The following is a 15,599-nucleotide window of genomic DNA, read 5'->3' on the forward strand; positions in this document are numbered from 1 at the left end:
AATATAATATGATACATGTTTATTAACCTAGTGGTCCAAAAGAGTTGAACATGTTGAACTTAAAAGTGATTTTTCTCAATGACAAAGTTTACCTTTTTTTAAAAATCTACGGAAAACATTACCATGTCCATTCAGTCAGAAAAATAAGTAGATAATGATTTCACTTTAATGCGTGTCTGTGCAAAAATATCGTTTTATTTTTCTGATTTCAAACGTTGTTTACAGTAGAAACCAAAAATTTTTGTCAGCCCATTTACGGCACATTACTGAGAAGTCGTATTTATTTTATTTTATCATGTAAGTAATACATCTGATCAGGAACAAGTTTGTAGTAATTAATACTTTTAAAAATGCATGTTGTCTCATTTTCTTTACTAATATTCCATGTTTTTATCAATTGTTATTTTACGACATCACACCGCTTGCCGTAAACCTTGCAATGAATTCAGCGCGAAGTGTCATTTTTCCAACAAAAAATATAGGCAAATAAATACAAATTTAGGCATTTAGACAATAAAAACATGACGGAAGAGGTTCCGGACGATTTGTTTAAAGATGTCACATTTTATATCGTGGGGGATATTTCAGAAAATGTAAGCAATTGGCAGCCTGATGCTAACTAAGTTCTAAGCAAATTCATAATCATAGTTCTAACTTCCAGATGGAATATTGTCAATTGGCATTTCCCCGCACTAGATTTTGAGGAGTAATACAATTATCTGGAGCTCTGCATTAGTCATGGCTTCTAAAACATTACATGTAAATTAGTTATATTGAAGACACTATCTTAACATTTTTGTCGACAAATTTTATTACAATGACACTCTCTGAAGGAATCCGGGTCAGCTCGGCCCTAAAACGTACTCGGCCCCCGAGTCAGCTCGGCCCTATTCCAACTCGGCACGGGTCAACTCGCCCCACTTTTCAATTATTAATATTTAAGTTTGTGTTATCACTATTTATTGTAATTATTTATAATACACCTATTGACAGTTTCCAAACTAGTAGCAGACAGGCTTTTCTTATCCGTAGAGTTGCGAGTAAAGATAACCGATTGCGTATCTCACTGTATTTCTGACTTGTGTTAGGTTTAACCGTAAATTTAAATACCTTCAGTGTCAAACAATGTGTTGAAATATTTATTGTTACGGGCTATTATTATCAATCAGTGTGTATGTTAAGGATACCGATTAATTAGGTGATAATTACGATTGACTCATTCATTCATTTGATTAGTGACCACCTGCAATTAATTAGACGCTTATGATATGAAGTAAACACGTTTTTGTTTCATTTTGTTTGAATATTACTTTACAAACAAAATGCATCTATTGGTCTAAGGAAACACATTTTTATTAGATCTATATTAATTGATCTATATATCGAATCTGCAAGACAAATAAATAAAAAAAATTCTAAATGTACTTATTTCGGCAGAAGTGTAATTATATAATAAAGCAAATTTAATACGTAATATATTTTGGTAAAGTGGGCCGAGTTGACCCGTGCTGAGTTGGTATAGGGCCGAGTTAACTCTTTTCCTCTCTGAAGGGAGATTCTGAAAATACAGTGCAATACTTATTTGTTATGCAATATATGCAGATATTAAGTACTTTTGTTTTCATTGTCCAACCCTTTAAATGCTTTAATAGTGTTGTGTTTCCTTAACATTTTCAGGTCATAGACCTGTTGTCAAAATATGGAGGGAAGAGAGACATTTACCTGAGTGAGATGGTAAGCCATGTAATAGCGGATGATATAGAAAACCATGAATATCAGGAGGCAAGAGAGCTGTTTGAACTGCCCTGCGTCATGGTAAGTACATATAATTTTACCACTCATCTTGTCATTATAAACATGTATTCAAAGTTTCATGTTGATACCTTTTAAAATGCTTGAATAATGGCTACATTTTAGTTTTTTGCACGATGACAACAACATTCCAATGATCATAATACAGGGCTAGAGCTAGGGGGCGACTTGGGCAAAGAAGTCCCCTTCGGATGAGCGACTTCCCCTAAAACAAACTTCAAAGCGATTTTGAAGTCACCTGATTTTTAGCTGACCTGAGCATATGCTCAGGGTTAGCTATTAGGATCACTCTTCATCCGTCGTCCGTTGTCCGTTCACACTTTTAAAACGACATCTCCTCTGAAACCATAAGGCAGATCATAATGAAACTTCACAGGGATGTTCCTTGTGTGAAGCCTTAACAAACTTGTTCAAAGAATTCAATTCCATGCAGAACTCTGTTTGCCATGGCAGCCAAAAGAAAAAACTTTAAATATCTTCTTCTAAAAAACCCAAAGAACTAGAGCTTAGATATTTGGCACGAAACATCTTCTAGTGAGTGTCTACCAAGTTTGTTCAAATAAAAGACCTGGGGTCAAAATGGGCCCCGCCCTAGGGGGTCATTGATTTTCCCGATATGTATAAAGTAAAAACTTAAAAAGTCTTCATTTAAAGAACCCAAAGAGCTAGAGCTAAGATATTTAGCATGAAACATGTTTTAATGGATGTCTACCAAGTTTGTTCAAATAAGAGCCCTGGGGTAAAAATTGGCCCTGCCCCAGGGGGGCATTGATTTTCCCTATATGAATATAGTAAAAACTTAAAAATCTTCTTTTAAAGAACTCAAAGAGCTAGAGCTAAGATATTAAGCATGAAACATGTTCTAATGGATGTCTACCAAGTTTGTTCAAAAAAGAGCCAAATTGGACCAGCCCCGGGGGACGTTGATTTTCCTTATATGTGTATAGCAAAAACTTAAAAATCTTCTTCGAAAAAACCCAAATAGCTTGAGTGTAGATATTAAGCATGAAACATCTTCTAGTAAGTGTCTACAAAGATTGTTCAAATAAAAGCCCTGGGGTCAAAACTGGCCCTGCCCCAGGGGTGTCATTGTTTTTAAATATATGTGTAAAGAAAAAACTTAAAAAATCTTCTTTTAAAAAACCAAACGAGCTAGACCTTAGATATTTAGCATGAAACATCTTCTAATGGGTGTCTACCAAGTTTGTTCAAATAAAAGCCCTGGGGTTTAAACTGGCCCCGCTCCGGGGGCCTATATACAGGTGAGCAACTTCAGGGCCATCATGGCCCTCTTGTTTAATGATCTGTCATACCAGTTTACAATGCGAGGTCTGTTAACAATTTGTTTACTTCTCTATTACAACCAATTACCCTTAATCCGCTTGTTTAGAACGCATATCAACATCAACAAAATCTAATACACGCCGCAAGGCAAGAGTTCACTATGTGTATCTTTCTTATAATTTATTCATGTGATTGACGAATCAGAACACGTGTTGTATCTGTGGCAGTTTGCATTGACCAATTGGCGACACAATAACATACTGCAGCTATTTATTGACAATAACACAAAATGGCGACAGATTCAATCAACTTTCACCGATTACATGTACATGATTAAAGACACCTGCATATATATAATGTTGATAATTGTTGCAGTATTTTGGCGAGTAAAGATAAACAATGCCCAATGTCTTAAAGGTGTGAATATGTTCAAAAATCGATTGTAAAAATTATCGGAGCACTAATTTGTAGAAATTATGTGAAGATTTGTATCTATTATTTCATCAATACATTAAACTCCATAAAGTTAACACGCTGTTTATACAACATTAAATGTCTCTAACATCCTGGCAGATCGCTAAACAAAAGTTATAGACGATGGCCAGCCTGACTCATTGCAGAGACATAGATAACATAAACACAAATATAACATACTCACTAGATGTTTACAGACTCTGTATATGTAAATATTGAGTTTGCTACATTGTATTGGTATACATTTATTAAAAGTAGATTTATAATAGAATTAATTTATTTGAAAGGTGTTTTTCATTTCTTTTATGGTTTGTAAAGTTTCCTAGCTTATAATTTTCCAGATGATGCCTTATATGTCTCCCAACTTCTCCCTAAAGTCTCCTCACTTCTCACTTTAGCTGGAGGGAGAAGACCCTTTTCCCTTAAATTTTGACCTAGCTCTAACCCTGATAATAGCTTGACTTTTTCTTCAAAGCAGACAAGCTAGAAATGATTATACAAATTAAATGTACAATTAAATATTGAAGTAATTTATTTGTCTTTTGTTATTTTTCTTTATTTAGACAATAATCATGTGTTTTGTTTTGTTTGTTTTATTTACTGAAACATTATGTATTTTCATTATAATTTATTGAATTCTATTTTTATTTTCAGAGTGAGTGGGTGCTGATGTCAGTAAAATGCAAGAAAATGTTGGAGTATCCTTGTATATCAGAATGATAGCGTTTTATATTGATATTGTCCCCTACTTCTATTATAGTCTATACCTACTGAAAAATTTTAAGAGAATCATCAAAGCTAAATTTGAATCTAGCTAACTTTAGCAATATTTTGTATCATGTGGGGGGGGGGGGAATGACGGCCAATTGTCATGGTCATTAAGTAATGACCTTTAAAGTGACTAAAATTTGAAATTCTTACATAGATCAGCACGGGCACTTAAAATAGAAAGATATGCAAATGATGATTAAGAAATATACTTGGAAATAAATTGAAAATTGTATTTTTTTACTGTTATGAATTTTCATGAAAATTTTGAAAATAAACTTACAAGTAAAATATTGTGAAGTGAACAAAAAAGGTAATTTACACATTGCAAACAGTACTTACAATCCAAGTAAATTACAAAAAGAGGTCAAAATAATATGCATAAATAGTCCTTATTGCATTAACCTAATTTGAGTGAAAAAGGTTGCAACGCTTTTATGTTGGTCATTTTTCACAAAAAGGAAGTTATTCTGGAAAAAATGGACTGAGTGAGTGATCAGAAAATTTTCACGCAAGTTATTGTTCTAGACTTGCATCAAATGGAACATTAATCTTGAAAAATTATTTCCAGTCCCATCTTGTAAAAAAAAATGTCAGTGGTGTCCCTTTAATTTTCTGCAATGAACGATCAATTTGCTGCTTTATTACGTAGACAGCAAATTAATATAAATACATGATGTAAGTTTCAAACATCTTTAAAGATGTTATGAAAGTTTAATGGAAAACATTTTGATTGTTTTTCCTTATAAGTTTTGAGTTTGAAAATATCTTTCCTTTTAATATAATAAGCACAAACAATAATCTGTCATTTGTACTAAAGTGCTAATAGGGAAAACATTTTTTTAGAGATATTTACTTTGTAAAATTGTTCCTTAATGTTGTCACAGCAAAGACCTGTTTGCTCCGGAGGGGAAGTTGTTTTCTGGTGTTGTAGCATGCCCATCAAAGGTATTTATATTTAATTTTATTTATAGAAGTAATACATGTATTTAAATTACTGTTTAAAGGCCCATAATGCCCAGAACTGCTTTTATTCACTTTCTCAAAAGCTTTTTATCTTTTGTGTCCTGTTAAAATATCAAAAAAAAAAATAAAAAAATTACTCGACCAATTTGCTGAACCAAATTTTTGCATCTCTTGCATTTTGGCAATAAGTGATTAGATATGGTCATTTAGTATTATGAATGGAAGTCAAAATACTACTTGATTTACATTTTCCTACTTATATGACAGATAATTTCACACCCAGCTCTACTTTCTTCAGGAGATAAGCATCTTTAATGTTCTAAAGCTATTATTTAAACATTATGAAACTCATGTTTGCCTAGACTAGTCTAAAGGATGAAAACTTTATTCATTTCTAAGACATAATGTGCCTTTCTCTTTTTCTATTACAGTAACAAAAATTGTAAAATGCTTAGAAAATGAATAAACTCAAGCAAACATAACTTTCACTTGCTGCCTTTATTTTTTTCAACTTCATCAGTAGTAAACGTTTGCTTGAATTTATTCATTTTCTAAGCATTTTACAATGTTTGTTTATAGAAAAAGGGTATTAATTAGTGCCGCAGAACTGATGGAATTAAGTGAAAATTATACTTCCGTTAGAGAAATAATGGAAACCAAATTCAAAATAAAAAATAACTTATCAATATGTGCCTTGTCTCCTAGACATTTCTGACCACGAAAGACTTAACATCAGAAATAGAAATATATGTATATAAATTTTAATTGATAATTACGAAATGAAAGTAACTTCTTAATTTATGTAATATGAGTTACAGTTTTTTCACACCAAAACCACTAAATATATTTCTTTTCTTCTCTCTTTTTTTTTTTAAAGAAACAAATCCAGTTTTTTTAATTTGGGACATTTTTGCATAATTACTTCATTACTATGATTAAAAAAAACAAAAAAAACTTGATGACATTGGGAATTTCTTCTTTTATTAGAGAGGTAACTTTATTGGTGGCAAAATGATAAATATTGGGGATGGTTCCCGTTTTAGAAGATAACATTATTGAAAAAAAAAATAAAGATTTTCCTCATTGTTAGGTTTCTTAGTTAATAGTAAACATATTGATTTTAGTTAGAAGAAGCAGACTGGTTGTCTCTATGGGCAATGATAGTCTGTAATGGAGGACGTTGCCATGGCAACCTGACAGAAAAATGTACACATCTTTTGACAGCTAAAGAGGAAGGAGTAAGTATTATTGGACATTGACAGTAAGAAAACCCTTTGATTTTATCAACATTTTGAAAATATTGTTCAAGTTTTAAAATGGAATTGCTATTTGTTTGTTAATTGAATAATGATAATAAAATTTAGCAGTATTGTTATAGGAAATTTAAAGTAATTTAAAGTCTGCATGTTAGCTAACAGCTCCTCTTTTGTGTATATTGATAAAGGCAGGGTCTTTTTTTCCAGCTATTTTTCAGACCTAGTCTTTTAGTAGGCAGTATTATGTGGCATTTGGGAGTTTTAAAAATTTGACAAAGAAATACATGACTTATACTTTATACATGGCAACCTGTCAGTTATTTTAAAGCAGCATGCAGCAGATTCATGATAATTTTCTTGAAAATTTTGAAAATGAACTTAAAAGTAAAATAATGTGAAGTGATCAAAAAAAGTAATTTACTCATTGTATATAGTACTTACAATCCACTTGTATTAATAAAAAAGAGGTCAAAATATACAAAAATAGTTCTTACTGCATTAGTCACGCAGTAGATAAATACAGTATATTGTGATTAATACTGCAAACGCAGTCATTAATTTCACATAACATGTAAATTATTGCTTGAATCTTTTTACTTAAAATTGTTGTTCATTTTTCTCAAATTTGATTTTCATGAAAAATTTTGGCTCATCTGAAAGCATGCAGCTTTAAGATACAAGGCAAACAGCTTATATTAGTAAATAAATTATTTAATTCCTGTATTACAGAGTTTTTTTTACTAATAAGTATATGAATTTATTTTTGTTTTGTTTTTGTTTTGATAAGCTTAGAACTTCTAACACTCTCTTTTTACTAATTTAAGACGTAACTGATCATGTTGTTGTTGTTTTTGTGATGACGGATATTTCTTATAGAAAATCCTCATTCTATTTCATTTCATAGCCAAAATATGAGGAGGCAATGAAGCATGACGACACAGTGAAAATTGTAACTCCAGACTGGGTCAGCGAGTGCATTAACAAGGGAGAGAAGCAGGATGAAACTTTCTACCATCCTAGACTGATTGTCTACCCTAAACCACCGACACCTCCTAAACCGGAGTCGCCCGTAAAACCGGAACCTATGGAGGTATGGTGATCAGTCTTTGCAGTTTTAATGTGTGTTTGATATATTGATAAAGAGGCAACAATCTCTGGTATTTTCTATAGGGGGAGGGGCAGAAAGGAAGGAACAATCTTGACAATTGTTCTTATATTGATGAGTATGTGTATATTGCTTTTAAGAAAGTATATATAGAGGATATTTGTTTGTTTCAGTGTAAGATCGAAAAATATTTCACCGAGTGAACACCAGATGCAATATTTTCCACGAGTGGCGTAGCCACGAGTGAAAATATAATAGCTGGGGTTCACGAGTGAAATATTATTTGATCTCACATGTAAAACAAACAAATTTTCTGTTTATTTCATGATTTTTTAACGATTTTTACACCATTTTACTGATTTTTGCCGCGTAACGTCCTGCTCTTATCTTCATGACGTCATCAAATAATGACGTCACAATGTTGAAGCAAAATATAATTCCATGATTATTTTTAGATTTTAGATGTTTTTCAGCACAACGTTCGTAAATATTAACGAACTACAGTTATCACGTACATTTTTTATTATGATTGACTACATTTTCGCTGAAAAAACATTCATTAATGATAAATATTTTATTTTTACGCCAAATATAGTTCGGCTACTGTGAAATTATATTTGGTAATCATTACTGTGAAATTATCAGAATATAATTAACCGTTATAATTCAGTAATCTACTGCAAAACATGTAATAAAAAAGGGTATTTCCACCCAAAGTTATGATTTAAAGCTGATTTTTTTTTTTTTTGTCAGGGTTTCTATTGACGCACATTTCCTGCGTCCTTGACGCAAAAATAGTAACCTAGGACCCTCAATTACTCGAAGTGTGCGTCCATGGGGACGCAAATTAAATTTTCCTCCGTAAATATCATTTGGAAATTCCTTCCGCTTCTTTAAAGGAAGTGACGTAATTTGGTAGACAGGTTCTAATATTGAATGAGCAGAGTTATCTTTCTTTCAATTAATTACAGTTTAATAAGGAATAAAACGGCGCATACTAGAATTTAGTCGACCTTAAAAAAGCGTCCCAGTCTATGCGTTTTTTGTTATAAAATAAATCGTAAAACATGTCGGCTGCTCCCCCAATTTTAATGAAAAGTGGTTAAGTTAACTTACCCGTGGCTCGTCCAAAACGAGAAGACCACGGATATGAAATGCAGCCATTGCGTCTCAACCAAAAAATGTAATCCATTTGCCTCGGAAAATGGATGTTTGTACTTCCAAAATAGTAGATACATTTGTCCGTATGCAGTTAAACAATTGATAAAATTAGTCGGACCAGATGTGAAAGATCTTGACTTTATGCAGGTTGCACAAACATTCAGCCAAATGAAAGAAATGAAAAAATAAAAAGTAACAATGAATGATAAATGGTTTATATTTTTTCATTTTATTTATCGATAACAAGGTCAATAAAAATGCACATGTAGTTGAACAATGTATATAAATGTAAAGAATTAAACCTAGACAATATATATAAGTAATACCTTACTTTAAAGTAATAAATGATTAGGACCCTCATATTTTTCTCTGGGACCCTCATATTTTATGAGCACGAGTCCCTGGGACTCTTAAATAAAAATTCCTAGTAGAAACCCTGTTTTGTTGGGTTTTATGTTTGATTTTTCTCAGTAAAGAATCATGTATGTCTCAGACTTGGGACAATCAATTTTTTTCTTCTATCAGTAACAACTGTTGAATAGGCATTCAAATCCTGCAAACTGGAATGAATATTTGTATTTTAAGGTCACACCTGTCAGCCAAGAATCACAAAAGTTACAAGTCCCGCCAACAACATTAGAAAGGCGTTCACCATCAGAGTCTTCCGGCCATACAGGCTCGCGTCCAGGTACACCGGGTAGTGCCAGCACAAAAGAGGCATTAGCTAAATTAGTAAACAATAGAATGCAGGTTAGTAGCTTCTGTTACAAATATATGTATATTTAGAAACGCAACTGGGGGTTATATAGGGATATCTAGGTAAGAGTAAATAGTTTAAGGCTGGCCTTATAGAGACTGCCCTAAAATGTTGCGTAAATGCCAGACATTTCTTCTGTGTGTTTGAAGTTTCAAGTGTTTGATTCTCTTTATACATTACACGTAAATAAAATTGAAAAAGAATTATTGATAGAACTAAAATTTTTAGCCAGACTATTCAAAGAATAAATTTATAATGATGTTAAAACCTAACTAAAGTGGATATTCGGGGGGGGGGGGGGGGGGGGGGTATATGTGTTTTCTGCAGTAGTGATTGTTTTAACCAAATATAGTGGTGGTTGAATGGAGTATAGGGAACTAGGGAACATTCCAGAATTCCATGTCAGTTACATCCTGGTCCAGTGTTCAATCTAGAATAAATTTCCAGCGGGCCCTTTGGGCCCATAAACTTTTCAAAAGGGGGTCATTTGAGAAAAAAGGGGGCCAACACTTAAAATGAACACCAAATTCAAATAAGGTATTGTATCTTTTAAGTTACTTGTTCACGTACCATATATAGACCAAAAGCGGTTGCAAAATTCCATAACAATCAACTCAACTAAAAAAATGACATTATTTGGACCTTTTTCGAGAGTTCTGTTAGCGTTGATGCAGGCTCAATTTTAAGAACTGATTGGTAAAGAAACAATGACATAATGTTCAAAGAAACATATGAATCTTATTAAAATGTTACCAGGGATATTTGATAAGTTTTTTAATCAGCGCCCGATATATAAAGGAAAATCATATTTTGCAATTAGCGTATACACTTACAAGTCGCTCAAAACATTTACCCTTCTCAATATATCCAAGCTATTACAGGGTTCCCACGCTGTCCGGGAAAACAGGAAATGTCCGTGAATTTGAAAACAGGAGCTCCCGGCCTTGAAAAGTCCGGGAATAAGTTTTGATACATAAAAAAGTCCGGGAAGGTACGGGAATTAGTCTGATAAAGGGGAGGTAAATCAAACAACCAAAATGGCGGTCTTAGCACAGTATATTGACTTCTGCATTTTGAATGTTGATGAATTTTCGATTTACAAGTGTTTTGGGAGGCCAAGTTTGACATTTATGAGATTTAACATTTATTTTCTGGTTACTATGGCGGTTTTGTTTGGAAAATGTTATAAGACAGTCACAAATCGACCACAAGTTTGCTTGATTGGCCCGTGCTAAGAAACATGAAAGCTCACAGGTCTGGTTGCTTCCTTGGGCAATTTGTTTAACCTTATTGCTCACAACCATGCTAAAAGCCAAAGGTAAATCAATATAAAATAAACAATAGTATTACATACATGAACTATTGTCAAGGCAGAGCACAGCCAGTTGGCCACACCATATTTGGGTAGCAAGAAATACCCAAATATTAGCCACAATATACTAAAAATGAATGTGTTATACTAAAAAAAGTGTTGTTTTAATCATGAATACAATATACACTTTCACTAAGATGTAATCGAACATACCCAAATTTTCATTTTTGAACCAAAATATACCCAAATACAGTATACTCCATGAAAACTATTAAATAAAAAAAATAATACGAATGAACTTGTATGAAATTACAACAAAATTATACCCTTCAAATTTAAATGTAGACAACAAATCTCATATCTTGCAAGTACATTTGTCTATTCATTAATGAACCTAACAGTTAGAAAAGCAAATGTCACTTTTTTTCTTACAACATCTGAACTGCCAATTTTAACGGAATGAATGAAAGTAATAGTTGGCTAAGTCACATTATTTTGAAAATATCAACTCATTTTCTCATTAAAATCTATATTGTATACAAACCAAAATGAATATTGCTATAATTGTGTGTGTTTGGGTATTTTGTGCTGCTGCCATATTTTGTAGAACCCGTAGCACTGGCTTAAGCAGAGTACAACATTTAAACATGAAAGTTGTGAAATTTTTAATGTAGAAACACCTGCAGGCAGTTTTCATATACCCTTCAGTGTGATATGCTTTTGCCATTCTATGCACCTAAGTGGACTGAGGTCAAATGTCAGGTTACTTATTAAAGTACTATGAATATCTTGTAAAAAAAGTGATCCCTTGGAAGCATTAAAAACACCAAAATTACATGAAAATTGCAGACAACCTGCAACAGTTGCTGTCACAAAGTACATTTCATTACTTATAGACACTGAATGTATTTCTTAGATAGAGTTAGATTTATGTCATGAACTACATGTATTATATTGTTATTAAATGTTGTTTTAAACATTACCATGAAAATATTCATAGGACAAAAAAATCGAATAGCTTGAAATTCAATCTTCTAAAAAGTCCTTAAAAAATCAAAAAAGGTCCTTGATAAGTCCTGGAAAAGTCCTTAAATTTTCAAAATATCTAAGAGTGGGAACCCTGAAATTTTTAGCTTAGCTAAAAACAAAGTGTCAACAGGTGCTAAGACAATGTATATTGACATACCGGTACCTTTGATCTTTTGTCAGGGCAGCAGTTCTTACGTCACGCTTAAGATGTCTGTATTGATTAATGATATGCACAATGTTTTAGCGCAGACCAGCCAAAGATCAATCAAAGTTTATTTACTAAATTGTCAGACACTCCCTAGCCAATCGTGTTTGATTAGCTCCATCTTTAAGACTTTTTTAATTGGTTGAAGGCGTGTTCGTAATAATTTATGCACACCTCTATAATTAACTCGCACTTTTTCACAAATATATAGTATTTTTTCCTCCGAAAAGTTATTGCATATTAATTTGTTTTGACCATTAAAAAACTACAACTACACGCACACATTGGATTATCTGTGACGATGTGTTTTGTTTATAAAAACTGTGACTCAAAAGTAAGTAATAGTTACGGTACGAAGAACAGGTCTGCATAGTATTTACAGACCCGGACCGAGAGAGCGTAGCGATCAAGGTTTTAAAAGGGTGACCGAGTGTGGTAACTATCTTACCAACATGCTCTTGTTTTTCTATACAAACTTCAGTTTTGAATTCAGTATTTATTAATATTATTTACTAAGGATGTCATCTGGAGCCGAAACGGCCATCCGGATATCCGAATCAGACATCTGGATACATCCGGATGTTCGGATCGTTGTTATATTCTTGACATAACCATTTTTTTTCGCGACCCTTTTCAAAGTGCAGTATTTCGTTTCACTTCCTTTTAAATCGAATGTTACGTATCAAAATAATTCGGTATTGGTTTTATTTTTTTCTATGTAGAATATGACTGTTATCGATAAATTAAGTGCGTAAATGATACTTACAATTTCAAACGAAATGAAAATGAAATTCATCGCCGATTGTCTTAAATTCTCAATTACTGCACGGATGTAATATAAATCCGTGATTAGTGCTATAATACACAATAACACTTGCTCACATTTGTGAAAACAAAATAACACCCGTTAAAAAATATTTAAAGTTTCCATTGTTCAATAACACGCATACAATTTTCTCACGATGAACTTTTACAGTTGTGTAGCCGGCTTTTCAAAAGAATCTATTTTACCAACATGTAGCGCTTGCTGTTTGATTCGAATCATCAAAGAAGTTGCCGAAACTTACATGAATTACACACATTTTAAGTGTTCATAAGTGAATGGAAAAAAACTGTGATTAAAAAATATGCACATGTTTGATTAATACTAACGGAGAAAGTTATTTTGCCGGATAATTATCGTATCAATTTAAATAAAAGCTGTGACAATTAACAAATTATTATTCGTAAGTGCATTTTTTGATTTGCTTATTTTATTTCTGCAGATTTTTCATTTTCTCAGAATAAGGAGTCGGCGGTCGGTAACCCGAAATATACGTAAAAAAACCTAATTAAATATTTAAATTTAGACATAAAAAAAATGTAACATCGTTGCCGATGACAATCGCAGGGGACTTAGAATATTCATTTTGAATCATACAAAACTTAAATTTGTTTGGTGTTCAATATAGATTAACAACATGTGTCATACCTAACTCGTAATTATTATAGTAATTATGGATTTTTGGTGGTCTGCAGAGATTATGATGTGTATTGTCACACTAAGGTACAATATACAATATGGTGTCAACACCATGGCTACGTCGATTATCTCAACGCATGTAATGATCACATTTTCTCAATATTCTGAAATATTTTATACGAACATCCGGATCCGAAAATCGGCTCCGGACATCGAATCGTGATCCAAACGTTCGGATATCCGGACTCCGAATGACATCCCTATTATTTACAAGAAACTTTTTATGTACTTAATCAGGTTTAAGATCATTAATGGCATTTTTAGCTCACCTGAGCATGCTCAGGGTGAGCTTTTAGGATCGATGATTGTCCGTCGTCCGTCGTCCGTCGTCCGTCCGTCGTCCGTTCACATTTAGTTGTTAACACTCTAGCGGTCACATTTTTGCCTCAATCATCATCAAACTTGGTCAGGATGCTTATCTAGTTGATAGCTCGGATGAGTTCGAACATGGGTCATCTCGGATGAGAAACTAGGTCACAAGAGCTAAAAATAGAAAAACCTTGTTAACACTCTAGAGGTCACATTTTTGCCTCAATCATCATCAAACTTGGTCAGGATGTTTGTCTAGGTGATAGCTCGGATGAGTTCGAACATGGGTCATCTCGGATGAAAAAGTAGGTCACCGGAGCTAAAAATAGAAAAACCTTGTTAACACTCTAGCGGTCACATTTTTGCATCAATCATCATCAAACTTGGTCAAGATGCTTGTCTAGGTGAAAGCTCGAATGAGTTCGAACATGGGTCATCTCGGCTGAAAAAGTAGGTCACCGGAGCTAAAAATAGAAAAACCTTGTTAACACTCTAGCGGTCACATTTTTGCATCAATCATCATCAAACTTGGTCAGGATGCTTATCTAGTTGATTTCTCGGAGGAGTTCGAACATGGGTCATCTCTGATGAAAAAGTAGGTCACCGGAGCTAAAAATAGAAAAACCTTGTTAACACTCTAGTGGTCACATTTTTGCATCAATAATCTTCAAACTTGGTCAAGATGCTTGTCTAGGTGATAGCTTGGATGAGTTCGAACATGGGTCATCTCGGATGAAAAAGTAGGTCACCGGAGCTAAAAATAGAAAAACCTTGTTAAACACTCTAGCGGTCACATTTTTGCATCAATCATCATCAAACTTGGTCAGGATGCTTATCTAGTTGATAGCTCGGATGAGTGTGAACATGGGTCATCTCGGATGAAAAAGTAGGTCACCGGAGCTAAAAATAGAAAAACCTTGTTAACACTCTAGTGGTCACATTTTTGCATCAATCATCATCAAACTTGATCAAGATGCTTGTCTAGGTGAGAGCTTGGATGAGTTCGAACATGGGTCATCTCGGATGAAAAACTAGGTCACCGGAGCTAAAAATAGAAAAACCTTGTTAACACTCTAGTGGTCACAATTTTGACTCAATTGTCATCAAACTTGGTCAGGAAACTTGTCTAGGTCATTGCTGGGAAGAAATTGAACATGGGTCATCTCGGATGAAAAAGTAGGTCACCGGAGCTGAAAATAGAAAAATCTTGTTAACATTCTAGTGGCTACTGTTGTGATCCAAATATTCTGTTAATTGGTCTGAAAGTTTGTTTTGATGATTTCTAAGTCAAGTTCGAACATTGGTCATCTTGGATGAAAAAAACTAGGTCACAACCGCCCAAATATGGAAAAACCTTGTTAACATTCTAGTGGTCACATTTTCGACTCAATTATCATCAAACTTGGTCAGGATGCTTGTATAGGTAATTGCTTGGATGAGTTCGAAATCGCATGTGGAACTAGGTCACCGGAGCTAAAAATAGAAAAATCTTGTTAACACTCTAGTTGCTACTGTTTTGATCCAAGTATCCTTGAAATTGGTCTAAAAGTTTGTTTTGATGATTTCTAGGTCAAGTTTGAATATGTGTCACCTGGGTAAAAAACTAGGTCGCACTGCTCAAATATGGATAATCCTTGTT

The 15,599-nt window shown here is 33.4% G+C and overlaps 2 protein-coding genes across 2 annotated transcripts in view; one reads left to right on the forward strand and one right to left on the reverse strand.

The window, feature by feature from the left end:
- Window positions 1-254, reverse strand: part of LOC132734652 (leucine-rich repeat and IQ domain-containing protein 1-like) — a 61,575-nt gene extending 61,321 nt beyond the window's left edge. Inside the window, exon 1 of the mRNA XM_060721476.1 lies at window positions 93-254. The gene's annotated coding sequence lies outside the window, so the exon portion shown is untranslated. The remainder of the gene's footprint in view (window positions 1-92) is intronic.
- A 148-nt stretch (window positions 255-402) lies between these two features.
- LOC132733128 (PAX-interacting protein 1-like) overlaps window positions 403-15,599 on the forward strand; it is a 30,476-nt gene continuing 15,279 nt past the window's right edge. Inside the window, exons 1-7 of the mRNA XM_060719759.1 lie at window positions 403-593; window positions 1,678-1,815; window positions 4,225-4,268; window positions 5,226-5,286; window positions 6,429-6,542; window positions 7,465-7,650; window positions 9,412-9,576. Of these exons, the coding sequence (XP_060575742.1) occupies window positions 522-593; window positions 1,678-1,815; window positions 4,225-4,268; window positions 5,226-5,286; window positions 6,429-6,542; window positions 7,465-7,650; window positions 9,412-9,576 (780 nt within the window). The 5' untranslated portion in view covers window positions 403-521. The remainder of the gene's footprint in view (window positions 594-1,677; window positions 1,816-4,224; window positions 4,269-5,225; window positions 5,287-6,428; window positions 6,543-7,464; window positions 7,651-9,411; window positions 9,577-15,599) is intronic.

The sequence above is a fragment of the Ruditapes philippinarum genome, unplaced genomic scaffold (assembly GCF_026571515.1).
Source record: "Ruditapes philippinarum isolate M1 unplaced genomic scaffold, ASM2657151v2 ctg998_1_1_1_1, whole genome shotgun sequence".
Taxonomy (NCBI): domain Eukaryota; kingdom Metazoa; phylum Mollusca; class Bivalvia; order Venerida; family Veneridae; genus Ruditapes; species Ruditapes philippinarum.